Source organism: Pelodiscus sinensis, chromosome 8, assembly GCF_052426305.1.
Source record: "Pelodiscus sinensis isolate ZL-2025 chromosome 8, ASM5242630v1, whole genome shotgun sequence".
In the NCBI taxonomy this organism is placed as follows: Eukaryota; Metazoa; Chordata; order Testudines; family Trionychidae; genus Pelodiscus; species Pelodiscus sinensis.
The window spans coordinates 74,735,291-74,760,834 of record NC_143059.1 but is presented as its reverse complement, the minus strand read 5'-3'; the positions used below and the strand labels follow the sequence as shown (position 1 = coordinate 74,760,834).

At 59.9% G+C, this 25,544-nt stretch overlaps 1 protein-coding gene across 2 annotated transcripts in view; it reads left to right on the top strand.

Annotated features, from left to right (window-relative positions):
* The window catches only part of HPSE2 (heparanase 2 (inactive)), a 176,206-nt gene that overhangs the window by 30,398 nt on the left and 120,264 nt on the right, over positions 1–25,544 (top strand). For both annotated transcript variants that reach the window (XR_012905505.2, XM_075934461.2), the window contains exon 3: positions 1,962–2,123. Coding sequence is in view for 1 of the 2 variants with exons in the window: in XM_075934461.2 (XP_075790576.1) it covers positions 1,962–2,123 (162 nt within the window). In the remaining variant the exon portion in view is untranslated. The remainder of the gene's footprint in view (positions 1–1,961; positions 2,124–25,544) is intronic.

Below are 25,544 nucleotides of genomic sequence, written 5' to 3'. Positions count from 1 at the left end.
AGGTTCCCTGCATTGGTTAAGTGGGGGCAGAGTTTGCGTTTGTGTGGGATGAGCCCCAGGATCCCGCCCGATCCCCAGAATATCAGCCCCCCTTCCCGCCCGAATCCCTGGCTGCAAGATGGGGCCACGGTGCACCCGGCCAGCCTGCTCCATGTTGGCCCCCACGGGCCCTGGAGCAGGAGGCAAGGGGCGGGAGGGGATCTGGGGGCGCTCCCGGGCCAAACGGACCCGTATGCTGCACGGTTCCCTCGCTCCAAGGCCTGCAGCCGTGCCCGTCGCAGAACGGGGGCTGCACCCAGCGCTGAGCACACCCTGTATCCAGCCCGCGGGACGCGCTGCAGCGCCACCCTGAGCCCGCTGAGTCCCTAGCCGGTGTGGGGCCCGCGGCCAGCCCTGCCAGAGCACCTGGCCTCCGGGGGCAGAGGAGCCAGCCAGAGGGGTGCCCCCGTGGCTAGGAATGGCCGGAGGGAACGGCGCCAGCTTTCCTTGCGGTGGAATGGCTGGCGAGGTGGGGGGCTGGCAGTGGCGTAGTGGGGTCTGTCTCCTCTGTACCCGGGGTCCCCTGCGCTGGGATGGGGGATTCTCACTGACTCTCCCACGCCTGGATTAACCCAGACACCCAGGCTCAGCCGCCCAGGGAGAGACAAAGGGAGGGGGGTGGAGACCAGCACCTGGCTGGGGGGCAGGGCTGGGAGGGGGGCAGTGGCTGTCGGGGAAGCATGGAGAGCAGTGGCTAAGCTGGGGGCCAGGGCGATGGACCCCTAACCCTGGGTCTGAGGCGCCCTGGCCCCTGTAGCCACGTCCCGTATGGGCTGGGCTGTACCCTGAAGGAGCAGTGAACCCCTCTCAGTTCTACGCCTGGCGGAGCCGGTTCTGGCTGCCACGGGGGTGCAGGATCGGAGGACCCGGCGGCGGGCGGTCCTCACAGAGACCTGCATTCCCGCTCTCCTCCCGTCCGGAGCCGGGCGCAGTCACAGCTTCGCTTTCTCACCTTTTCCCTTCCTTTGCCGCTCAGTCTCCATGGCGGGCCGGCGGCTTGGGGGCTGTGAGAACACGGGAGCAGCCGTAGCGCAGTGATGCGGAGAGACTCCGTGCCGGCCGCCTGTCGCCCCACGTGCTTGCAAAGGGAGCAGGCCCCGTGCTCCAAGCTGCCCAGGTCCAAGCCAAGGAGGATGAGTAGGGCTGGCGCAGGGTCCTGCAGCCGCGTGTCCCCGGCGTGTCTGGGGCTACGAGGAGGCCGAGGCCCTAACTCCCTGCGTTTATCACTGGCAGCGAAGCCGGGGACAAGGAGGCCTGAGAGTGCGATGGGGCGGGGGGGGGGGGGCAGGCTGTCTATGCTAGTGGCCCTGGGGCTAGGCTTGGGCGGTGGGCGACCCCTACTGGCCTGCGTGAGCACTGCCCAGCGGGGGGCGCCCCAGGGCCCTGCAGACCATGGCCCAAGGTTCTCAGCTGCGCAGGGAAGGGTCTGGACAAAGGGGGGGGGCGAGCGTGGAGGGAGCAGACTAAGCAGTGCAGGGGGTTCACGGGCCTGGAACCCCTCCCCCAGGGCTGTCGGCCTGTCCTGCGCTGCCTGCATCCGCCCCAGGCTGGGCTGGATCTGGAGCAGCAATGACCCCTCTGTGCTACGCTGGCGGAGTCCTATCTGGCTGCGGATGCTGGGGTGGGGTCGTGGCGCCCCAGGACTCGCCGGTGACGGGGAGCGAGCGTTAGCGGGCTCAGCAGCCCGGGGGCCAGCCGTGGGGGGCGGCTGCTGCCTCCGAGCAGTGCTCAGTCAGAGGGAGGCCTGTGGGGATGTAGGCCCGAGGGGAGAAGGTAACCGGGGTGGCAGCGCCCGGCGGGGCTGGCCCTGGCCGTGTGTTTTCATGCCCGCTAATGTGTATTGGGGGTAGTGTCGGCTGCCTCAGAGCCAAGCCTCTGGCTGATCCCACGGCTGAGCAGCGTCCGTCTCCTCTTTCCCCCAGACATTGTGCGGAGCGCCATCGCCCTGGACAAGCAGAAAGGCTGCAAGACGGCCCAGCACCCGGACGTGATGCTGGAACTGCAGCGAGAGAAGGCGGCTCAGATGCACTTGGTTTTGTTAAAGGAGCAGTTTTCCAACACCTACAGCAACCTGACGTTAACAGGTAAGGCTGCAAGGCCGGCTCTGGCTCCCGGAGCTGGGGCCAGGCCGCGGTTGGCTGGGAGGGACTGGAAAGCCAGCGACACTCCAGCGTGTACCGGGCTGGGACAGGGCCTGAGAAGGGTCCCCTCGCCGTGGCTGGAGCCACACGCTCAGGTCACGGGAGACACCCAAGGCCAACACAGATGCTGCCGTTAAGCGTTGCCGTGGAGACGCACAAGGAAAAGGCGAGCCAGCGGCCTCCAGAGTGAGGCTTCAATTCAGCTTTTCTAATGAGCCCGGTTCGCTGAGCGCAGGTGTTACAACAGGGTGTGGCACAGCTCACCTGCCCCATAGTCCCTGCCCTGAGTCAACGCACCGTGGCTGGAGCCTGGCCAGGTGTGCCGGCGTCCTCGGCCGGCTGTGCTTGTGCCGGCGTCCCCGGCTGGGTGTGCTTGTGCCGGCGTCCCCGGCCGGGTGTGCTTGTGCCGGCTTCCCCGGCCGGCTGTGCTTGTGCCGGGGTCCCCGGCCGGGTGTGCTTGTGCCGGCGTCCTCGGCCGGGTGTGCTTGTGCCGGCTTCCCCGGCCGGCTGTGCTTGTGCCGGCTTCCCCGGCCAGCTGTGCTTGTGCCGGCGTCCCCCGGACGGGTGTGCTTGTGCCGGCGTCCTCGGCCGGGAGTGCTTGTGCCGGCGTCCTCGGCCGGGAGTGCTTGTGCCGGGGTCCCCGGCCGGGTGTGCTTGTGCCGGGGTCCCCGGCCGGGTGTGCTTGTGCCGGCGTCCTCGGCCGGCTGTGCTTGTGCCGGGGTCCTCGGCCGGGTGTGCTTGTGCCGGCGTCCCCGGCCGGGTGTGCTTGTGCCGGCGTCCTCGGCCGGGAGTGCTTGTGCCGGCTTCCCCGGCCGGCTGTGCTTGTGCCGGCGGCCCCCGGACGGGTGTGCTTGTGCCGGCGTCCTCGGCCGGGAGTGCTTGTGCCGGCTTCCCCGGCCGGGTGTGCTTGTGCCGGCGTCCTCGGCCGGGTGTGCTTGTGCTGGGGTCCCCCGGACGGGTGTGCTTGTGCTGGGGTCCCCGGCCGGGTGTGCTTGTGCCGGCGTCCTCGGCCGGGTGTGCTTGTGCCGGGGTCCCCCGGCCGGGTGTGCTTGTGCCGGCGTCCTCGGCCGGGTGTGCTTGTGCCGGCTTCCCCGGCCGGCTGTGCTTGTGCCGGCTTCCCCGGCCAGCTGTGCTTGTGCCGGCGTCCCCCGGACGGGTGTGCTTGTGCCGGCGTCCTCGGCCGGGAGTGCTTGTGCCGGCGTCCTCGGCCGGGAGTGCTTGTGCCGGGGTCCCCGGCCGGGTGTGCTTGTGCCGGGGTCCCCGGCCGGGTGTGCTTGTGCCGGCGTCCTCGGCCGGCTGTGCTTGTGCCGGGGTCCTCGGCCGGGTGTGCTTGTGCCGGCGTCCCCGGCCGGGAGTGCTTGTGCCGGCGTCCTCGGCCGGGAGTGCTTGTGCCGGCTTCCCCGGCCGGCTGTGCTTGTGCCGGCGGCCCCCGGACGGGTGTGCTTGTGCCGGCGTCCCCGGCCGGGAGTGCTTGTGCCGGCGTCCTCGGCCGGGAGTGCTTGTGCCGGCTTCCCCGGCCGGCTGTGCTTGTGCCGGCGGCCCCCGGACGGGTGTGCTTGTGCCGGCGTCCTCGGCCGGGAGTGCTTGTGCCGGCTTCCCCGGCCGGGTGTGCTTGTGCCGGCGTCCTCGGCCGGGTGTGCTTGTGCTGGGGTCCCCGGCCGGGTGTGCTTGTGCCGGCATCCTCGGCCGGGTGTGCTTGTGCCGGGGTCCCCCGGCCGGGTGTGCTTGTGCCGGCGTCCTCGGCCGGGTGTGCTTGTGCCGGGGTCCCCCGGCCGGGTGTGCTTGTGCCGGCGTCCTCGGCCGGGTGTGCTTGTGCCGGGGTTCCCCGGCCGGGTGTGCTTGTGCCGGCGTCCTCGGCCGGGTGTGCTTGTGCCGGGGTCCCCCGGCCGGGTGTGCTTGTGCCGGGGTCCCCCGGCCGTGCTGAGTGGCGGGGCACCTGGGGTTTGCTGAGTGTGGCAGAGGGACTGTGCCGAGTGCTGTAGGTGGCAGCTCCAGGCGCCTGGCGCAGGGGCCAGGTGGCAGAGCACAATGCAGAGGCAAAGAGAGGGCTGCAGACCTCTCCCTGCTAAGCATCCATGTCAGCTGGGGCTGCAGCAATTACTAAATTTGGAGTCTTAGCTGCAGTTCATTTTTTCTCCGACATGCACTTTGCATGAACCCAGTAAATACTAAAGAGCAAGGAGAACCTGATAATGGCCCAGGCGAGCGGAGACGCTCTGTTCCTGGTAATGTTTGCATTAGCTGGGGGAGAACCTGGAGGCGGGAGGGGACACCCGAGAGGGCTCAGGTCTGCAGGCGGTGAGGGGCAGAGGAGGGGGTCCCGCGGCTCACAGCCGTCGCTCCTGCAGCACAGCAGAATTAACCAGACGTTTCAAGGAGGAGCAGGGAATGGATCCAATCGAGGCTGCTCAGTGGGCGGCTGGGGGTGGCAGTGACTGTGGTGGGGGTGGCAGACTCCTGGGGTAGGGGGCGGAGGGAAGGGAGCAGAGATTGGTGCTGTCTGTGCCGCCTGGTGTGTTCCCGGCCTGGCGGCCCCTCCCTTGCAAAGCTGCAAATCTCCCAGCAAAGTGAGACCCGGACCACAGACCCCTCCTTCTGTGTCGTCCCGGCACGAGGGGCAAACCAGCACGAGCTACCAGTGAGCTTCCCCCTTCCTTCCCCCCCCCGGCGCTGGCTGCGTTGGAGCTGGGGCGCCCGTGGGACCTGGGCACAGGGGCTTTGGCCACGGGGCCTGTGGCTGTGAATGTGGCTGACCATGCGTTGGCCAGAGAGCCGGGCGTTTGCGTGGGCTGGTCAGAGCCATTTCCTGGGCTCGCTAGCACAGTCTGCTTGGCTGTCTATTCCCAGTACGACTGTTGGACTCTGCTGCCAGCTCGCCCCGACAGCCTGCGTACTTTGCACTAACCCCACGGTCCCCAGAGCAGGGGCTGCCCTCCGTGTGCTCCGGGCACTGCTCCCGTTCGCACAGACCCTGCCCGCGCGGCTCTGGGCCTGCTCACCCTTTCAGGGCTGTGGGCAGGGGAGCCCCGACGATGGGCGCTCCAGGTGCTGGGGAAGGCAGAGTCATTTCATTTTAATACCAGCGGTAAAACCATTTTAATGGCCTTGAACTCCCTTTGAATTTCAGCAGCCTAGCGCCATAATTGTTACGAAGTTTAATCTTTGATTTCACAGCCCGCGCCTGGGAACAGACTCCAGACAGCTAAGCATAATATTTAACCAGGGCTAGACTAATGTGTGTAAACATTTCCCTTCTCGGGGACTCGCGTCTCTCCGGAGTGGGCTGCGAGGCCTGGACAGCGGCTGGAGAGGGACTTCCTACCGTCGCGATCCGACAGGCACAGCGGGTGGGGGGGTCTGCTCGGAAGAGCTTTGTTAGGGGCTTGCTCACCAAGCCAGTTCCAGCTGGCGCGGGCCAGACTCTGGTGGGGCTGGTGAAATGGGCGAGCCCCCCGGCGTGGCAGGTCCGCTGGGCTCACTTCCCGCACAGTCGCACTCGGCTGCCACCCCCCGAGTTCCACGCTCCCTCCTGGGGATGAGGCGCAGCGGTCAGGGAGCTCGTCAGGGATGCCTCTATTGGCGTGGGGAGCACGGCCGGACGCCCCGAGACCCCAGGAATCCAGGGTGCACCTCAGCCTGCTTGAGCTCTCTGCGCACCGCGAGGCACGTGTGGGCCAGGCCAGGCAACGCGGCCTCGGTCTGCTTTACAGACCGGCAGGGAGGGGCGAGATCCCTTCGTCCTGCAGGGCCGAGCGCCCTGTCGCAGGGAGCCGGCGGCAGCAGGCGCCTGCACAGGGATAGCCGGGGGAACGCCACCCGTTGACAGGGCAGCAAATCTTCCCCTGGGGGGCAGTCCCTGCAGGAGACCTCTTGGGAGCCAGCGGAGCACAGCGGCCAAGCTGGCCGGGTCCTATGGCCAGGGGGTGCCTGGCCAGCCAGCTGCCCTGCCCCCTGGGGAAAATCAGCTTGGCCCAGGGTCTCCAGCAAGTCCAAGATCAAGCAGCCGCAGCTGGCAGTGTGGCCTGTGGATGGCATTGTGCAGTCCGCCTGCCCGGCCGGAGACCCTCGTCAGCCCAGCGAACCCGCACGGCCGTCCTCCTGGGCTGTGCTCTGCGCGCTGCCTTGCTGCTGGCCAGGACCCCCTGGGAGGCGGGGAAGCTGGGTCCCGGCAGCAGCCCTGCTGCGCCGTCTCTCACGGGGACGAGTGTCTGTGCCAGCGTCGCCCCGCGGTGCTTCTGAGCGGCTCCCCTCCGGAGGTGTGCAGGGCCCACGACCATCCATCGCCTTGGCTGCAAGGGGGCCGCCCACCTCAGGGAATGGGGTGGGCGGGGAGCATGCGGCAGGCAGGAAAGGCAGCGCTGGGGCTGGCAGCGGGGCAGAAGGGCCGGAGAAGCAGCACGAGGGCGGGACGCCCGGGAGGCCTGGACCGAGGGCTCGTGTCGGAGTGAACGGGCTGGGCCGGGGCGCAGGCTGCCTGGAGCGTCGCTCTCGGGCCGGCTTGGAATCTCAGGCACCTTGCTGGTTGCTGTGCTGGGCAGTGGGCTGGGGGTGACCCCCACTGGCTGCAGCACGGCCCAGCAGGGCAGGGGGTGAGTCACTAGGCCAGGGTCTCTCAACCTAGACCAGTGGTCCCCAACCTTTTCAGGTTGGCGGGCGCCAGGGGGCGGGGACACTTGCCCGCCCGGGGGCGGCCCCCCCCCAGCCGCATGCCCGGGGGCGGCCCCCCCCCCATAGCCACGGGGCCGGGCCCCCCCCCATAGCCGCGCGCCCGAGGCCGGCGCCCCCCCCCGTAAGCGCCGCTCCCCCCGTAAGCGCCGCGGGGCCGGGGCCAAGGCTGGCGCCAGAGCCGGTGCTCCCGGGCCCAGATTGCTCCGCGGGCACCAGGTTGGGGACCATGGACCTAGACTTATACCTAGACTTTAGTAAGGCATTTGATACGGTCTCGCATGATATTCTTATGGATAAACTAGGCAAATATCACTTAGATAGGGCCACGATAAGGTGGGTACATAATTGGCTGGATAACCGTAGTCAGAGAGTGGTTGTTAACGGTTCTAAATCCTGCTGGAAAGGGATAACAAGTGGAGTTCCTCAAGGGTCTGTTTTGGGACCCGTACTGTTCAATATCTTCATCAATGATGTAGATATTGGGATAGAGAGTATGCTTATTAAGTTTGCAGATGATACCAAACTGGGTGGGGTTGCGACTTCTTTGGAGGATAGGGACATAATTCAAAATGACCTTAGCAAGTTAGAGAAATGGTCAGAGGTAAACAGGATGAAGTTTAAGAAAGAGAAATGCAAAGTGCTCCACTTAGGAAGAAACAATCAGTTCCATACATACAAGATGGGAAGCGACTGTCTAGGAAGGAGCATGGTGGAAAGGGATCTTGGGGTCATAGTGGACCACAAGTTGAATATGAGTCAACAGTGTGACGCTGTTGCAAAAAAAGCAAATATGATTCTAGGTTGTATCAACAGGTGTGTTGTAAGCAAAACTCGTGAAGTCATTCTGCCGCTCTACTCTGCACTAGTTAGGCCTCAGCTGGAGTACTGTGTCCAGTTCTGGGCGCCACATTTCAAGAAAGATGTGGAGAAATTGGAAAGGGTACAGAGAAGAGCGACAAGAATGATTAAAGGTCTAGAGAACATGACCTATGAAGCCAGGCTTCATGAACTGGGCTTGTTTAGTTTGGAAAAAAGAAGATTAAGGGGGGACATGATAGCGGTTTTCAAATATCTAAAAGGGTGTCACAAGGAGGAAGGAGAAAATTTGTTCCTCTTGGTTTCTGAGGACAGGACAAGGAGTAATGGGCTTAAAGTGCAGCAGGGGAGGTTTAGATTGGACATTAGGAAAAAATTCCTAACTGTCAGGGTGGTCAAATATTGGAATAAATTGCCAAGGGAGGTGGTGGAATCTCCCTCTCTGGAGATATTTAAGAACAGGTTGGATAGACATCTGTCAGGGATGGTGTAGACGGAGCTTGGTCCTGCCTTGAGGGCGGGGGGCTGGACTCGATGACCTCTCGAGGTCCCTTCCAGTCCTATTATTCTATGATTCTATGAACCTGTCTGACCAGCTACGCCCCAAGGAGAGAAACAAAGGAAGGTGGATGCCGCCCCTGGCTGGGGGCAGGGCTGGAAGAGAGTTTAGTTTCTGGCTGGGAGCATGGAGGAGACAGCCTAGGGAAAGGGGCTGGAATTTAGGGGCCCAGGCTCCCCCATATCAAGGGGGGCTGAGGCATCCTGGGCCTGCCCTGTAACCAGATGACATCTGTGCTGTGCTGTGCTGTACCCTGGAGAAGCGATACACTCCCTCTACTCTACTGGCTGGTGGAGTCTGTTCGTGCCACTACGGGGGTGCAGGAGACGGGAGAACCCCAACGCGCCGTCACACGCGCACCGCACAGCCCCGTTCTCCACCCTCGGCCTCGTGTGGGGCGCAGGCTCTGGGCTGACCTCTGGCCTCTCCCCGTTGTCTCTGGCTTGCCACAGGAGCCACGGGGCTGCAGGGCCCTTCCTTTGCCCCGCTGTCATTTGTCACCCATTGCAAATGATCACCGGAGAGTGTCCCGCGCCCCATGAACTCGCTGCCGGGGCAGGAGCTGAGCAGCGATGTCCCCTGCTGTGCCCAGATCCACGCTCAAGGTTTGCATCGGGGCCTCACCACTGGGGCTGCGCCATGCCCCACGATCCCCTGGATCCTATGAAGGGGGAGCCTGGCAGCTGAGTCACTTGCAGGCAGGAAGTGTCTCCCAGGTCCCCGTGACACGCTGACACCGCTTCAGCGGGCGGCCAGCCCCCCCGGGGCCCGAGAAACATGGGGCCGTTCGTTGTCATCCGTCCAGTAGAGAGCGCCTGCTAGGGCCCGCCCCGTGACCTCCCCGCCGGGGCTGGTATCGCAGCAGGTAGTGACTGGAAATCCAGCAGCTGGGAGCTGGGAGCTGGCTTGGAACGGCCCGTTATCTCCCATCAGGAGACGTGCTGCCGGCCAGGGCTGCCGCGCGGTCTCAGCACGGGGGTGTGCGCTGTGGTTCACAGCTCTTGGCTGCACCCTGGTGTTCCTGTGCCAGGGCTGAGTCCTGACACCTCCAGGCTTGGCAGCCCAGGGCCCCAGCATCTTGGGGCTCGCTCATCAGTTGCAAATGTGAAAAATGGCTGGAGCCCCAGTGCCTCTCGCGCGGCTGGGAGGGGCCTGGCGAGCGGCAGTGGCAGAAAATCTCGTCTTCCCAATGGTTTGGGCGTAGGGACCTGGGTGCACAGAAGGCCCCTCCCGCCATGGGGCCATGCAGCGCCGAGTGGCGCCTTTCCGGGAGCGTTCCTGGGTGGCGGCTGCGTTGTTCTCCATGGCGTCCGCCAGATTGGCTCTGCACTCGGGCCAGGACTGGAGGTGCAGAGGCTGGGCTGGCAGGTCGGGGGCGGAGATGTGAACGGCTGCTGCGGGGGGGAGGGGGTTGCAGAGACACCAGGCCTTAGCAGCTGTTCTCTGCACCAAGACTGGCGGTGGCAGTTCCCAGCCTTGTGCCAGGCCAGCGTGTTCGAAGTGGTGGCACCGCACCCCTCCAGAGGGCAGCCGCCTTCCGCTGTGGGGCAGCCAGGCAGCCTGTGTCTGTGGGGCTCGTCCCCAGGGGCCGGCGGGCTGCAGGTCTGAGGACAGTCTGTGCCATGGCTGCGCCTCTTGTGCAGTACAGAAGAGAGGGAAGGGGCGAGAGCTGGCGAGTCTGGTCCGGCAGGAGAGAGCCGGATAATCTTTCCACTTGGATGACGGGGCTGCCGTCTAAGCTCAGTGCTCGGCAGGGGCACTGCCTGCTGGTGGGAACGCAGTTTGGTTCCAAGGATTTGTTCCTCTGCCGACTCCAAACCATTTTTCCATCTGTTCACTTATTATTTGCAGCTTGGTCCTCTCTTCGCTGGCTTGGTTCTGACTCTCCTAATTCAGTGAGAGGAGCAACCTCCTTGGCCAGCGTGCGAAGCACGCCCATTGCCTTTGCACTAGTGACATGGAAGTGTTCTGTCTCCAGCACACGAGTGTGTGTGTGCCTGAAGCGATTAGCCCGGAGCGCGCGAGAGAAAAGCATCGGAAGCAGGCCAGTGATCCTGGGAACGAGACTGGCGTGTAGCCCACGCCCTGCGCCCTCCGGAGCTCTCCTGGCCGTCTCACACTGGATCTCAGTGGCAAGCCCCAGGCAGCGCTGAGCTTGGCTGGGACGGAGGCGTACAGATCTGCCTGCAGCTCCGGCTGAAAGCCGCCTTGGAAAGCCTGCAGTGCAGTGAGCTTGGCTTTGCAGTGTGGGGCATTTCTGACCCCATGGCGCTGTTGGTGCCCTGTGCTACCAGGTGCAATTACCGAATTTCCTAGAACAGACAGACAAAGCCCAGGAATTAGCTCCACAGCTTTCAGTGGAACAGGCAGCGCGAGCCGTGGATGCAGAGGAGAAGCTGAAACTGACTCACACAAGGTTCCATTCACTAATTAGGGGGACGTTGGAAATAAAACCCAACCTCACAATCCCTCCAGTTCTTCTCTCTGCTGGGGCATTCCAAGAGTCAGATCACCTGGGGAAGCACGGTTAAGAAATACCAGATGGTCTCTGTGCGATGCTCCAGCTGCGGACAATCACTCCCAGCCAGGCAATCTGCCGTTCTGCTGGAGCCCTCGAAAACAGCGCTGCCCATTCGTCATGCTTCTCCAGTTGCAGCCCTCTGGACAGCTTCTCTTTGCCTTGTCTGGCTCTTCCTTTCCAGTTTTTATCATCCACCCCCTCCAGGAGTTAATGTAGTAACATCCCTTCCTTGGCCATAAATCCACGCAAGAGCCAGATATAAAATAGAGCGTAGTTAAGGAAGGTTGGGAACATCTGGTTTTTACCCGTAAGATCCCGTCTGCGCTGGTCTCCTGTGACGCTGGGGCTGTTTATGCACGTGTACATAGGCAGGGAGCGGAGAACTCTGGGAGCACCCGGCTGCCGTCTGGCCCAAGGAAGTGTCGGCTCGGGGAACTCTTTACCAGGCGGATGTGTGCAAATGGGGGGATCCAGCAGGCTGCAGATGCCTTCTCCTGACAGCGGAGCGGAGGGCTCTCCCCTCTGGAGAGGGAACTCCAGAATCACCCAGAAGGGAGGCTCTGGGGCCCAGGGTGGTGGTTGATAGGAGACCTCTACCGGGATCTGCGCTCACGGTGCCCTACGGCAGGAACAAGCCAGCGACTGCGGCGCATGCAGGGAAAGGCGGGGGCACGGTGACACTAGTGTGCCTGGCTCGGGGCGTCACTTGCCAAGATCAGCCTGGCCGTGCTTTCCTCCCAACGGGTCCCGAACCCACCCGCAGGTCGCCGGCTGCTCAGGCCTCGGGGCGGGCTGTGGCACAAGCTGACGTTCCGCCGCGGCTATTTCCCTAGGTGCGGGGGGCTCCAAGCAGCTCTCCTGGAGGCTTGTTTGGAAACAAGGACATGGCCAATACGATACCGCTCACACGGGCCCTCCCAAGGGCTGCAAGCTGAAGCCAGACACATTCAGTGCAAAATAGAGTGTCAGATGTGGCTGGTGAGTAATTCCCAGCCGGGGCCCTTTGCCAAGGGCTGTGTAGCTGCCCCATCCCCAGCCGTTGTCCAGTCCAGGTGGGACGTGTTCCTCGCAGCTCTGCCCTCGGAAGTTCCCGGGCATCCTCTCGCCTCCGCCCGTGCAGGCTGGGCCATCGCAGTCTGGCCTGGGAGTCTGAATTCAAAATCCAGGCGGAGGAGGAGCTGGCGGCGGTACCCTGGGGGCGGAGTCATTGCCAGCGGCAGGGCAGGGGACAGGTGAGTGCTGTGACGCCTGAGCCCTGATGTGGCTGCAGAGCAGGGCAGTGTTAGGAGCAGGGGGACGGGACTCGGGTGCGCGCCGGGGAGCTGCAGGTCCCACTCGCCGTGCTCCCCAGAGCTGCCCTGCCCTGCCCTGCCAGGTCCCACTCGTCGTGCTCCCCAGAGCTGCCCTGCCCTGCCCTGCCCTGCCCTGCCAGGTCCCACTCGCCGTGCTCCCCAGAGCTGCCCTGCCCTGCCAGGTCCCACTCGCCGTGCTCCCCAGAGCTGCCCTGCCCTGCCCTGCCAGGTCCCACTCGCTGTGCTCCCCAGAGCTGCCCTGCCCTGCCAGGTCCCACTCGCCGTGCTCCCCAGATCTGCCCTGCCCTGCCCTGCCAGGTCCCACTCGCCGTGCTCCCCAGAGCTGCCCTGCCCTGCCCTGCCAGGTCCCACTCGCCGTGCTCCCCAGAGCTGCCCTGCCCTGCCAGGTCCCACTCGCCGTGCTCCCCAGAGCTGCCCTGCCCTGCCAGGTCCCACTCGCCGTGCTCCCCAGAGCTGCCCTGCCCTGCCCTGCCAGGTCCCACTCGCCGTGCTCCCCAGAGCTGCCCTGCCCTGCCCTGCCAGGTCCCACTCGCCGTGCTCCCCAGAGCTGCCCTGCCCTGCCAGGTCCCACTCGCCGTGCTCCCCAGAGCTGCCCTGCCCTGCCAGGTCCCACTCGCCGTGCTCCCCAGAGCTGCCCTGCCCTGCCCTGCCAGGTCCCACTCGCCGTGCTCCCCAGAGCTGCCCTGCCCTGCCCTGCCAGGTCCCACTCGCTGTGCTCCCCAGAGCTGCCCTGCCCTGCCAGGTCCCACTCGCCGTGCTCCCCAGAGCTGCCCTGCCCTGCCCTGCCAGGTCCCACTCGCCGTGCTCCCCAGAGCTGCCCTGCCCTGCCCTGCCAGGTCCCACTCGCCGTGCTCCCCAGAGCTGCCCTGCCCTGCCAGGTCCCACTCGCCGTGCTCCCCAGAGCTGCCCTGCCCTGCCAGGTCCCACTCGCCGTGCTCCCCAGAGCTGCTCTGCCCTGCCCTGCCAGGTCCCACTCGCTGTGCTCCCCAGAGCTGCCCTGCCCTGCCAGGTCCCACTCGCCGTGCTCCCCAGAGCTGCCCTGCCCTGCCCTGCCCTGCCCTGCCAGGTCCCACTCGCCGTGCTCCCCAGAGCTGCCGTGGGCCAGAGAGAGCGGAGATGCCTGTCGAGCCCACAGGCCTGGGTGCCACGTGGGAAGGAGGGACGCTGCGTCCAGGTCCCTGCTCCAGGGGCACTTTGGCTCTAGCCCCGGGGGGCAGTTCTAACAGGAGCATGCGGGTCCCGGAGGCCAGAGGCTAGGGCGCTCCCCGTGGCGTGGGAGACCCAGGTCCAGGGTCCCCTAGTTCGAAGTAGGGTGGCAGTGTAGACATACCCTGGCAGAGGAGGGGACTGTGCAGACGCTTTCCCCTCCTCCCAGGCGAGCGCCCGGAACCTGCAGCTCTAACGTGGGAGGCAGCAGCATCTCCGTCTCCAGCCATTTGGTGTGGAGCAAGTCTGGTGCCTGCCCCACTCCTGCAGGAAACCCCAGCGCTGCTCACGGCTACCCCAGAGCCTGGACAGAGGCGCCCCTCTCAGCCTGTGGCTGGCGCTGGCTGGCGCGGTCTCTCCCCAGACAGTATGGAAGGCACCCGGTGCCCGACTGCCCTGTGGCTCACGGAGCCATCGCAGGGGTTTCAAGGCACCTAACGCCCTGTTGCTTTCAGCATTGTAGAGCCTGGGGCCTTTGCTGCTCTGGGATGCCCTGCACCTTCTCCCCATGGCGCTGGCTGCTCCCTGGGACCCAGGACTGCAAACGAGTTTTCCAGCCTTTCTCTGCTTTTCCCGGACACGCGGAGTGGGGAGCTGGGCCTCCTAAGCTACCTGCTCTGGCTTTCCAGCCCCCCGGCTGCAGGTCCAACTCTCCAGGCGCAGGATGAAATGCCTCTGAAACCTCAGGGAGGGAGGATGAATCATTTCCCCCAGATGTGGTTTGGTTTTCATTTAACATGGCCGCCTCAGCTGGAATCCGACTGGCGAAGGAGAATTCCTCCCAGCGTGAGCAGTCTGTCTGTGTCGGAGCCAAGCCGGGCGCCCCTGCTGCCGGGCGAATGCGGCGGCGGAAGGGGAAGGGCTCTTTTCCGCTGCCACGGCCTGGCCTAGGCTGTGCACATTCATCTGTGTCCTCGCTGATTGCACGCCAGCAAGCGTCCCGCAGCGAGGCACTAATCTACTTCCCAAACGTCTCAGGAGTCCGGGGCCCTCGGCTGCCCCCGGCCGTCTGTCGGACAGCAGCTCAGCGCCGCAAGGAGAGCCAGGCTGGGTCAGACCGGCGCTCCCTCTAGCTGAGCCTGGCTGGCTCCCGAAAGAACCGATAGAACAGGGCCACTGGAGCGATCCGTCCTCCACGCCCAGCCCCAGGAAGTGGCAGTCACGGGTCGAGGGACATGGAGATGGGGCTGCGCCTGCCCATAGCCACTGTGCGCCAGGAGCGTACCTCGTTCTTTTCCGATCCCCGTTCTTGTTCTGGTCTTCGCAGCGTCCCGGCTGCGTGCTGGCTGAAGAGCCCTTCTTCATCTTAGTCCTAGCCCCCTGCCTGTTTGCTTCATGGTGCCCCGGGCTTTGTGTTAGGCACAGAGGTAAATAACGCTTCCTGCTTGGCAGAACGGGCGGGGCGGCAGGGGAGGGATCCCTGCTCTGTTCACTCCCTCTGGGGCTCCTGGCATTAGGAACATCAGAGCGGCCAGACGGGGTCAGAGCCAAGGTCCAGCCAGCCTAGTGTCCTGTCTGCCAGCAGGGGCCACTGCCAGGTGCCCCAGAGGGAGGGAACAGAGCAGGGAATCCTCACGTGATCCCTCCTCTGTCGCCCATTCCCAGCCCCTGACACACAGAGGCCGGGGCACATCCTGGCTAGTAGCCATTGATGGACCGAACCTCCAGGAATCTATCTGGCTCTTTCTTCAACCCTGTTAAAATCCTGGTCTTCAAACCTCCTGTGGCGAGGAGTTCCACAGGCCAACCGTGCGCTGCGTGAAGAAGAACTTCCTTCTGTTTGTTTTAAACCTGCTACCTGTTCATTTCATTGGGTGACCCCTCGTTCCTACGTGACGGGAACAAGTAAATCACTTTTCCTTATTCATTTTTTCCACACCACTCATGATTTTATAGACCTGTCTCCTATCCCCCCTTCGTCTCCTCTTTTCTAAACTGAAAAGTCCCAGTCTTTTTAATCTTTCCTCATATGGGACCAGTTCCAAACCCTTCATCGGTTTTTTTGCCCTTTTCTGAACCTTTTCCAATGCCAGTATATCTTTTCTGAGATGAGGCGACCACATCTGTGTGCAGTATTCAAGATGTGGGCACACCATAGATTTATAGAGAGGCAATACCATATTCTCTGTCTTATTCTCTATCCCTTTCTAAATGACTCCTAACATTCTCTTTGCTTTTGTGACGGCTGCTGCACACGGAGTGGCCGTCTTCAGAGAGCTCTCCACAGTGACTCCAAGATCTCTCTGGAGTAGTTGTAGCCAAATTAGTCCCCTCCATGTTGTATGTGGGGTTGGGATTCTCTTTTCCCATGTGCATTACATCACGTTTATCAACATTCAATTTCCTTGGCCCTTTTGTTACCCAGTTGCCTTTCTGCACACCACTAATTCTCCCTACCATTAATGATTTTATCAGTCTCTCTCATATCCCCCACTAGTCATCTCTTTGAGGCTGAAAAGTCCCAATCTGCTTCGTCTCTCTTTATAAGGAATCTGTTCCCTATCGCTTAGAATATTTATTCCTCTTCTCTGTACTTTCCCAGTGGGTGAGCAGAACCATAGATGTATCGTGGCACTATGACACTTTCTGTCTTCTTATCTAGCCCTTTATTACTGGTTCCTAACATTGGCAGCTTTTTTTGTCCCGTTCCACAAAGAGCAGAGATTTTCAGAGCACTAGCCATAGGGACTCCGAGATCTCCCTTGCGTGGTAACGGCCCGTTAAGACCCCGCCGGCTTGTATGGCTCGTTGGAGCCATGTTTCCCAGGGTACGTTGCTTTACTTTTATCACCACTGAATTTCACCGGCCATTGTGGTGCCCGATCACCCCGTTGCGTGGGCGCCCTTCGGAACGTCACAGCCGGCTTGAGTGCTTGGGTGCCCTTTCCAGATGTTGCCGCTTCCCTGGTCTACCCCCGTTTCCAGATGCGGTGTGACTCTCCGAACACCCCAGGTCACACTCTGGACCTCGCTGTTCACCTCGGCATTTAGCCCTTCCCTTGGGGGCTGTCCTTTAGCCAGTCACCAGTCCAGGGGAGGCTTTGCCAAAGGCTTTCCCAGAGTTCCAAGGGCACTCGGCGCGTCGCCCCCCCGCCCCCATCAAAGAGCCCTGGTGGGCGGGGCAGGCTCGGTTTCCCTCTGCAGACTCCTCAGCGCCTTGTGCTCGCGCACCTTGGCGTGTGATGAATTCGGGACTTTTACTATCGCTTCAGCCGCTTTGCCTGGCACTGAAATTAGGCTTCTTCCTCTAACGGTCACTGCAGCGATGGAACAGGACAGAGCCTCCCTGTTCTCCTTGGCCATCGGCTTCCATGGCTTGGCACCCCCAGGTCTGCAGCTTTCTGACCCGTCTTTGAGTGTCTCCGCTCTCCTCTTTCTAGGCGTCCTCTAGGGCTCTGGACACAGGCCTCTCCTGGAGAGACGCTTCGTGCGGGCGTGGAGGCTGGTGACCTGCCAGAGGCTAATTCTCCCCTCTCAACTCTCTTCTTCCATCCAGGCCTGTGTGTCGGGCGATCTCTGACACGACTGCCCACACGAGCTGCCACCAGCTCCACGTGCTCAGAACTGACCTTTGCCTCTCCCGTTGCTGTGGGCAATGCCCCGTCTTCCATGTGACACATGCTCATAACATGGGTACCTTGGCTCCTTCCCAGACATCCAAGCGATTGCTGTGTGCGCCTTCTTGCTCCAGGGCAGACTAGGAGCAGCCATGCTGGCTCGGACTATAGCCCATCGAATCCAGTGTCCTGTTTTCCAGCCATGGCCTGGTGCTCCAGAGGGAATGAACCGAAAGGGGGAATTATCAAACGACCCCTCCCCGGCTGTCCAGTCCCAGCTTCTAGCAGTCCGAGGGCTAGGGACACGTGGAGTCTTTAGCCGTCGAGGGACCTGTCTTCCATGAACTTAGGCAAATCTCTTTTAAACCCTGTTGTACTTTTGGCCTTTGCAACATCCCCTGACAGCTGTCAGACACAGGGAGCGGAGCGACTGTCGTCAGGCCTAGTGGTGAATGTGGTGACAGACAGGCCCAGAACTGGAGCCAAAGATCAGAACCAGGCGTGAGAGTCGAGCAGGTTTGGAACAAAGCAAGAGTAACCCTAGGAGCGAGCCGGGAGCCAGCGCAGGGCTGGTGCGGGCTCAGGCCCGTGGAATCTGTCGCTGCTATCAGGCAAGGACGAGTTCCAAGCCAGGAAGTGACCTTGCGCAGAGCTGTGGTTGTAGCGTGTGCTGGGCAGGAGGAGGGCTGGCCAGCACCTGGCGACGAAGGGGTTAAACTCAGGTAGCTAGCAGAGGGGTTGGCCAGGGGCCAGGAGAACCAATCGAGACAGTGTGCTGAACTGTGAATTGGATCTAGAACCCTCGCTTGCTTGCTTTGTGTGGGAGAGTTAAACCAGGCGAGAGACACTGAATGATTTAAACCCAGGCAGGGCTGCCATGCCTCCGAGGAATTCAGGGCATGGAAATTGACTGAACCCAGAAGGAGTCATGAGTAAAAAAAAAAAAAAGAATTAGGGGCAAAGTGGATCTAGTCACAATCAGGGTAATTTTTTCTTTATTTTTGTGGTTTGGTTTGAACTGCTCTGTGTGAATCTCTGCCTCCCCTCCCCATTTACCATCTGAGAATTGTTACCAGAGACTTCCTCTCTGTTTTGATTTGTTTTCCTTAGTTGCTCTGTAACATCTAGCAACCAAGTCTGCTTTACAACGTGTATCTTTTGTTGTGTTAATACAAATCACTTTTTAAGGTGACAATTGATTCTTGTGTCCTGGGAAGTACGGAGCTGTCTGTCTGTGTGTGTCTGCATACCTCAAGAGGTCAGCAGCCAGAGACTGCAGCTTGCTTTTCTCTTTTCTTTTTTCAAGCTTGTTTGGGGCAAAAGAGCTTGAGGTTCCCTGGGGAAGAATCCAAGTGTTCACCCCTGGTTTTAGGGATAAAATCACTTGATGGTGTCAGCTATTCACTCCCCCCCCCCCATTCAGTGAACCTGTGACTCCGGGGGAGTTTTTGTAACCAGAGCCAGTAGAGGCAAGGTCTATTTAAGGTCTTTGTGGGCCCCCTGGAAGTGCCAGAGTGGAGAACAGCCCTGACATGTAGCTTCCCTGAGAGTCAGCACAGATCCTGGAATACCCACCAGCACATGTGGTTACTCGGGCTCGAGTTGATTGATGGTTAATTATTGCCCTCTGCTAAAAAATGGCATCTTATTCTTACTCAGAATTTGTCTAGCATCCAGTGAGCCACCCAGGAAGGAGTTCCACAGGTGGACGGTGTGTTGTATGGTGAAGAATTTCCTTTGGTTAGTTTGAAACCTGCTGCCTGTTCATTTCATTTGGTGACCCCTCGTTCTTGTGTTATGGAAAGGGGTAAATAACACTTCCCTGTCCATTTTTGCCACATCAGCCTGGATTTTACAGACCTCTGTCATATCCCCCTTTGTTGTCTCTTTTCTAAACTGAACAGGTCTGTCTTTTGGAGCGCTCCTCATGGGGCAGCTGTTCCATGCCCTACCACCTCTGGGACCCTTCTCTGTGCTTTCCCCAATTCTAATAGATCTTTCTTTTTGAGAGGGGTGACCACAGTATTCAGATGTGCGTCACCATAGATTTAGCAAGTAACATCGACATTTTCTGTCTTATCTAGTCCTTTCCTAAAGGCTCCTACCATTCTGTTTGCTTTTTTGATGGCCGCTGTACTCCGAGCAGAGAACTCTCCCCAATGACTCCAAGATCTTTCTTGAGTGGCAACGGCTAACTCAGAGCCCATCGTATTATGTATGTAGTTGCACACTGGGAGTCATAATTGTATTACTTTGCACTTATGAACATTGAATATTCTCTGCAATTTTGTTGCCCACTCACTGAGTTTTGTGAGGTCCCTTTTATAGCTCTTCCCGGTTGTCCTGAGTAATATTGTATCGTTTGCAAACGTTGCCCCTTTCCAGATCAATTATGAATATGTTGAACAGCACTAGTCCCGGTACAGACCCTGGGGGCATCCTCCTACTCCCCTCTTTTCATTGTGAAAACTGACCATTTAGTCCTGCCCTTTGTTTCCTGTCTTGTAACAGTTACTTATTCACGAGAGGACCTTCCCCTTGAACGCATGGCAGCTCACTTTGCTGAAGAGCATTGGGCTCCTGAAAGTCCACGCCCACCGTAGCGGCTGGGTCAGCCCGGGCCCTCCGAGAACTCTAGCAGAGTGGGGAGGCCTGACCTCCTTTCACTAAAGCCGCGTTGACTCTTCCCCAACAAGGCACGTGTCTCTGTGTGCCCCACAGCGCTGTTCCTTACCGTCGTTTCGACAGAAGCGGTGCTCGCCTCTCGAACGTCGGCACCCATTAGCCAGCTGCCAGCCAGCTGGCCCCGTCTGCCCACAACACCTGAATCTTAAAAAATGAACAGCAGCAAGAGAGTCAGTGCTGTGAGGGGAGGGGTAGGTCTGGCTTCAGCTGAAACCAGACCTCTAAGTAAGACCAAGAGAGTTTAGTTTCTGGCTGGGAGCATGGGGGAGACAGCCTAGGGAAAGGGGCTGGAATTTAGGGGCCCAGTCTCCCCCATCTTAAGGGGGGCTGAGGCATCCTAGGCCTGCCCTGTAACCTGGTGACATCTGTGCTGTGCTGTATTCTGGAGAGGCAATAAACTCCCTCTGTTCTACCGGCTGGTGGAGTCTGTTCGTGCCCTTTCGGGGGTGCAGGAGGCGGGGGACCCCAATGCGCCGTCACACCTCTGCTGGCAGATCCCCAACCTGCTGGGAGCAAAGGTGAGCCCGACCCTCGCAGTCCAGGACTTCGTCATGTCTAGGAACGTGGTGGAGTTTAGGTCAAGCCTGGACTAGCACACGCCTGGCTATAGGTGTGCGGTAGCTCCACCCAGCTCTTCCAGGAGGTGACCAGGGTGGATCATGACAGAGGAGATTGTGTCTTTGCCCTGGAACAAAAGCCACTGGAGATCTCAGAACCCCCTGTGAGCAGCCTGCGGTGGCCTTATTGTACTGAAATGCCCTGGACAAAGAACTCTCTCTCTCATCCTTCCTGTTCATCTTCCTTGGCCTGTCAGCCGCCTTGGCACACTCAGCCATGTTCTCCTTCCTGCAGCCTTGTGCTGCCTTGGCTCCTGGTCCTCCTTACCGCCCCCATTGCTCCTCCAGCACATCCTTCAAAGGGTGCATCCGCCCTCCAGCTTTGGGGAGGATTCCCCATGGCTCTGGCCTTCTCCCCTTCTCTTCTCCCTCTATATCTTGTCTGTGGGGCATCTCGCTGGCAAACACCAATCCACCGTCGCAGACCAGGCTCTGCCTCCAGACCTGGCTCTGCCTCCAGACCAGGCTCTGCCTCCGGACCAGGCTCTGCCTCCAGACCAGGCTCTGCCTCTATGCCTCTGTCTCCTCCAGTCCAAATCAAAATCTCCACCCGGCTCCCGGCCATCTCTCCCTGCATGGCTAAACCCAGCCCTGAGCCCTCCCTCTAGCACCACCTTTCTGAGTCACTGTGGACAGCACCGACTTCCTGCCTCTTCTGCCGGTGCTGAGTCTGGGTGCCCCTTTGATCTAGGTCTCTGTGTGGCCTCACATCCAAGCTGGTCTGAGCTGGGTGATTCTTCCATGACGCCGCCTTTCCCACCAATCCCTGCAGCTAAAACACTTGTCCAAGCACTCAGCATCTCGTAGCCCCCTCGCTGCTCACCCTTCCCCGGCCTTGGCAAATGCCACCTGGCCGTGCCCAGATCCCCTCCGAATGTTCCTGCAAAGCCCCACCCGTCCCTCAGGCTGCGTCTCCCCTCTCTGCATCTCTGCTCTGGCTTCCCCTTCCCCACGGCGTTCAGCAGGACTGCTCATCTCAGCCTTTGGAGTCAGTCCCCACCTGCTAGCATCTCTCACTCACACTTGCCTCGGATTGGCTCACATGGCACCTTCTATTGCCCACTGGTTGCATGTTCAAACAGGCACCTCATGCTGCCTTCCTACCCACCCGCAAAGCCTTCCGCCAAACTCGTCTTTGCTGGCTACCTACAGAAATCTTGGCAGCAGCGAGGCTGCTAGTGTGCAGAGAGCACAGCCTGTCTCGCTGTCTTCCTGTCCTTCCCCACGGCCTGTGTCCGTCTTACGTTTCCATTGTAAGGTCTTTGGGGCAGGGGACACAGCACCTAGCAGAGCGGAGCACCTAGAGCCACTTAAAAACAGCAGTGGGTGCAGCGCAGGTACTTGCGGAGACAGTGTCCAACAATTCATTTTATGATCATATTGTTTGCAAATTCCCAGATCCAGGCTTTTCATTCAGAATGAGTCTTCATTTGATAGAATGCTCTGAATTTGGATTTTAGAAATTAGCCTCTTGAGCCATCTCCAAGGTGTCTGGCATGAGGACAAGTCGTTAGTCAACCCTGAAATAATCATCAAGCCGAGAAACAGCTTATTTTATATACTGTTTCTTCGAGAGTTAAATATTTCCCCATATCCAAGTGCTGATTGGAGTCTTGAGTCCTTTCCAAATGTTCAACCTGTAAAGATATTTGAGAACCCCAGGACTTAGACACTTTCCAAGAAATGATAGATTTCACTTGAACGGTCACAAATGGAAAACCACAACTCCCTATTGCTGCAAAGCAGCAGCTGTCCTACCAGGTATGGAGTGTGAGAAAACACTTTCGAAAAGCTTCAGGGATTTCCCATTATCTGGAAGGTTTTAGTGCTCTTAAAATTTGTGAAGAAAATAACGTTTTTTTCAGGCACGCAGTTGCCTCAGATAATCGGCTGCACCTGTTTGGACGCAACTCTTCACGGTTTTCTCATGTGCAGCTTGTTGCATGTGATTTTTGTTAATTTGTCCTAGAAACCTGCGTGCCAGCTAACTAGAACCTCCATTGGAAGTCTGTGCAGTTGCTAATGGCCAATCGGAGCCTTTCTAGGGGCTCATTCCATGCAAGTGCTACGGTTTGGGCCAACGGCACCTACTGCTGGATTGCCAAGAACAGTGCTCAGGACACAGGAAACGGCTGCGCCCGGGGAAGCCGGCTCTGGCCGCCATGACTGCCAGCAGGAAGCAGGGGCACAAACAGAGCGATGGGCTCAGGGAACAGAGCACAGCTGGTTTCAGGGAGGTTTGATTTAACCCTCAGGGTGGACGGCCTGCTTTGATTGGCTAGTACTCTGCCAAAATGTGTGGGTGGCATCCCGAACTGGTAAGCGGTTCCCGTCGAGAGGAGAGGAGCCGTCCAGCGTCCGAGTGCAGTATGTTCTGTAACCCGGCTCTGATCTGCGTGGAATCGGGTGTGACATAAGAGAGAACAGTACGAACCAACCGCAGCAGGTCAGGAGCCCTTGGATTTGAAATCTGCTACTTAGCCGCTGGCGCAGCCACTAATTACACAGAGTGCGGACTGTCCTGCAAAGACCTGCCTTGTTCATTTGGAGTTTCCCTTTCCTTTATCCTGCTTTGCGTGCTGCTGCGCTGACTGTGTCTGCCCCCCTCCCCCTTTGTACGCGCCCTCCTGCAGGGAGATTTCCCTTCTCTTGAGCTGGTGGTGCAGTATCTTTACTGTCCCTGGGAATCCCCGGGCTGGCCAGCACGGGTGCATATGCTAATATACGGAATGAGAGGTTGGGAGCCGTGGTCATGGGCGCCAATGGTGTTTCCATTAGTTACGTAGTGGAAGTGAGACATCTGTAGAGGCTGGTCTCCTGGCGGGAGCGGCCACGGCCGCAGGACTGTGTGGACGTAAAGGGATGTGGGTCTGTGCTGCAAGAGCAGGGGGAGAGGAGCTGAGGTGGCCAGCTGAAGCCGATCCATAGAGGCCATCTCGTTCGTAGCCAGGCCTTGTATTTCCATAATGCCTTTCACGTTGATCTCCCCAGGCTGCCCAGACACTGACTAGCACTCAGAGCAGCCAGTTCCTGCGGGGTAACGTGAGCCACGGAGCCTGGCCCTGGCCAGGTCAGGGTCACCCAGAGCAGAGAGGAGAACGTGGCTTCCAGCTCCCAGCTCACTGTAGCCACCAGGCCACGTTTTAGACACTCTGCCCCTTGAGCTGGGGAGCTAGTGGCGGGTCGGGCCGGTGGGCAAAGGTGGCTCTGGAGAAGCCATGGACAGGGGAGGTAAATAACAGCAAGAGCATCTGAGGGCAGGGGAGGGGAGCTGCTCAGCCAGTGGCATCTGCTGGAAGGCAGCCAGAGCTGGGACTCGAGGCTGGTTCCAGTGCGGACTCAGGGATGGGCCAGGGATGCGAGAAGCCTGGGCAACAAACAGGAAGAACTAGAGGCCCTGGCCCAGTCCAAGAAACATGATTTAATTGGGATAACAGAGACTTGGTGGGATGACTCGCATGACTGGAGCGCTGTCATGGAAGGGTATAGACTGTTCAGGAAGAACAGGCAGGAAGAAAAGGAGGAGGAGTTGCACTATACGTAAGAGAGCACTACGATTGCTCTGAACTCCAGTATAAAGAGGGAGAAAAGCCTGTTGAGAGTCTATGGGTTAAGTTTAAAGGTGCAAACAACAGCAGTGATGTTGTGGTTGGTATCTGCTACAGGCCACCGAATCAGGTGGATGAGGTAGATGAGGCTTTCTTCGGACAACTGAGAGAAGCTTCCAGACCGCAGGCCCTGGTTCTCGTGGGGGACTTTAATCACCCTGACATCTGTTGGGAAACCAATACGGCAGTACACAGGCAATCCAGGAAGTTTTTGGAGAATGTTGGGGATTACTTCTTGGCACAAGTTCTGAAGGATCTGACCAGGGGCCGTGCGCAGCTTGACCTTCTGCTCACAAACAGGGAGGAACTAATAGGGGAAGTGGAGGTGGGTGACAACCTGGGAAGCAGTGATCATGAGATGGTAGATTTCAGGATTCTGACCAAAGGAAGAAAAGAGAGTAGTAAAATACACACCTTGGACTTCAAAACATACATAAATCCACGGGTCCGGACTTAATGCATCCGAGGGTACTGAGGGAGTTGGCAAATGTCATTGAGGAGCCTTTGGCCGTTATCTCTGAAAAGTCGTGGAGATCCCCGATGATTGGAAAAAGGCAAATGTAGTGCCCATCTTCAAAAAAGGGAAGAAGGACGATCCAGGGAACTATAGGCCGGCAGTCTTACCTCGGTTCCTGGAAAAATCATGGAAGGGATCCTTAAGGAATCCATTTTGAGGCACTTGGAAGAGAGGAAAGTGATTAGGAATAGTCAGCATGGATTCACAAAGGGCAAGTCGTGCCTGACCAATCGGATTAGCTTCTAGGATGAGGTAACTGGCTCTGTGGACGTGGGAAAGTCAGTGGATGTGATAGACCTTGACTTTAGCAAGGCTTTTGATACGGTCTCTCACTAGGAGGGTGGTGAAGCACTGGAATGGGTTACCTAGGGAAGTAGTGGAGTCTCCATCCCTAGAGGTGTTTAAGTCTCGGGTTGACACAGCCCTGGCCAGGTTGATTTAGTTGGGATTGGTCCTGCCTAGGGCAGGGGGCTGGACTTGATGACGTTCTGAGGTCTCTTCCAGCTCTATGGTTCTATGATTCTATGCAGGAAGGAGACTGAAGAGCTGGTTTGAGGACACCCGTTGTGACCGAGCGTCCAGCTCTCACCAGGTGGAAGCTGGAGAGCCTGGGCTAAGCCAACCTGCCCACAGAATGAGCCCCACCTGAAAGGGGCCAGGCTGCAGCTGTGAGGAGAGGGACGGGCTCCTGCAGGGACCATGCCACCAGCAGCCTGGCAGGTGAAGCCCAGAGTGCAGGAGGCTTTTGGGGGCCAGGAGATCCTGGCTGTATTCTGGGCTGGCCACCAGAGCCCCTGGTGGGAGAGTGGGCTGGAAGATCAGAGCAAGGGGGCAGGAGAGGCCTGGGGGCGAGTGACACGGAGCTAAGTGTGGACTCTTCAGTTTGCGCCACCGAGTTGTGAGCTGGGTCGGTATCGAGCAGCTCCAGGCGGGAGGAAGCGTCCGAGTTCTCACTGGTCCTGTTGGAGGGGGACCAGAGGCGGGGCGTGCGGAGACACCCGTGGCCACACGGGGACGCTTGTGAGCAGCAGGGACATGCTTCTGTTTTGGAGCTGGCTAGCTGATTAACAGCCACGGGTTAATTAGGGCCAGGCGGGGGGAGAGGCCAGCCAGAGCGGGCGGGAGTAATTGCACAGGTGGAAGAAGGCCTACACTGGAGCGTCACCTGGGGACAGCGGCGCAAGTGAAATGCATGGACCCAGGTGGCCCCGGAGGAGGCTCTGGCTGCGATCTTCTGATTCCTCCTTAGCACTGCAGGGCAGCAGCAGAGTACGGGGGCGGACTGGGGACTGAGCAA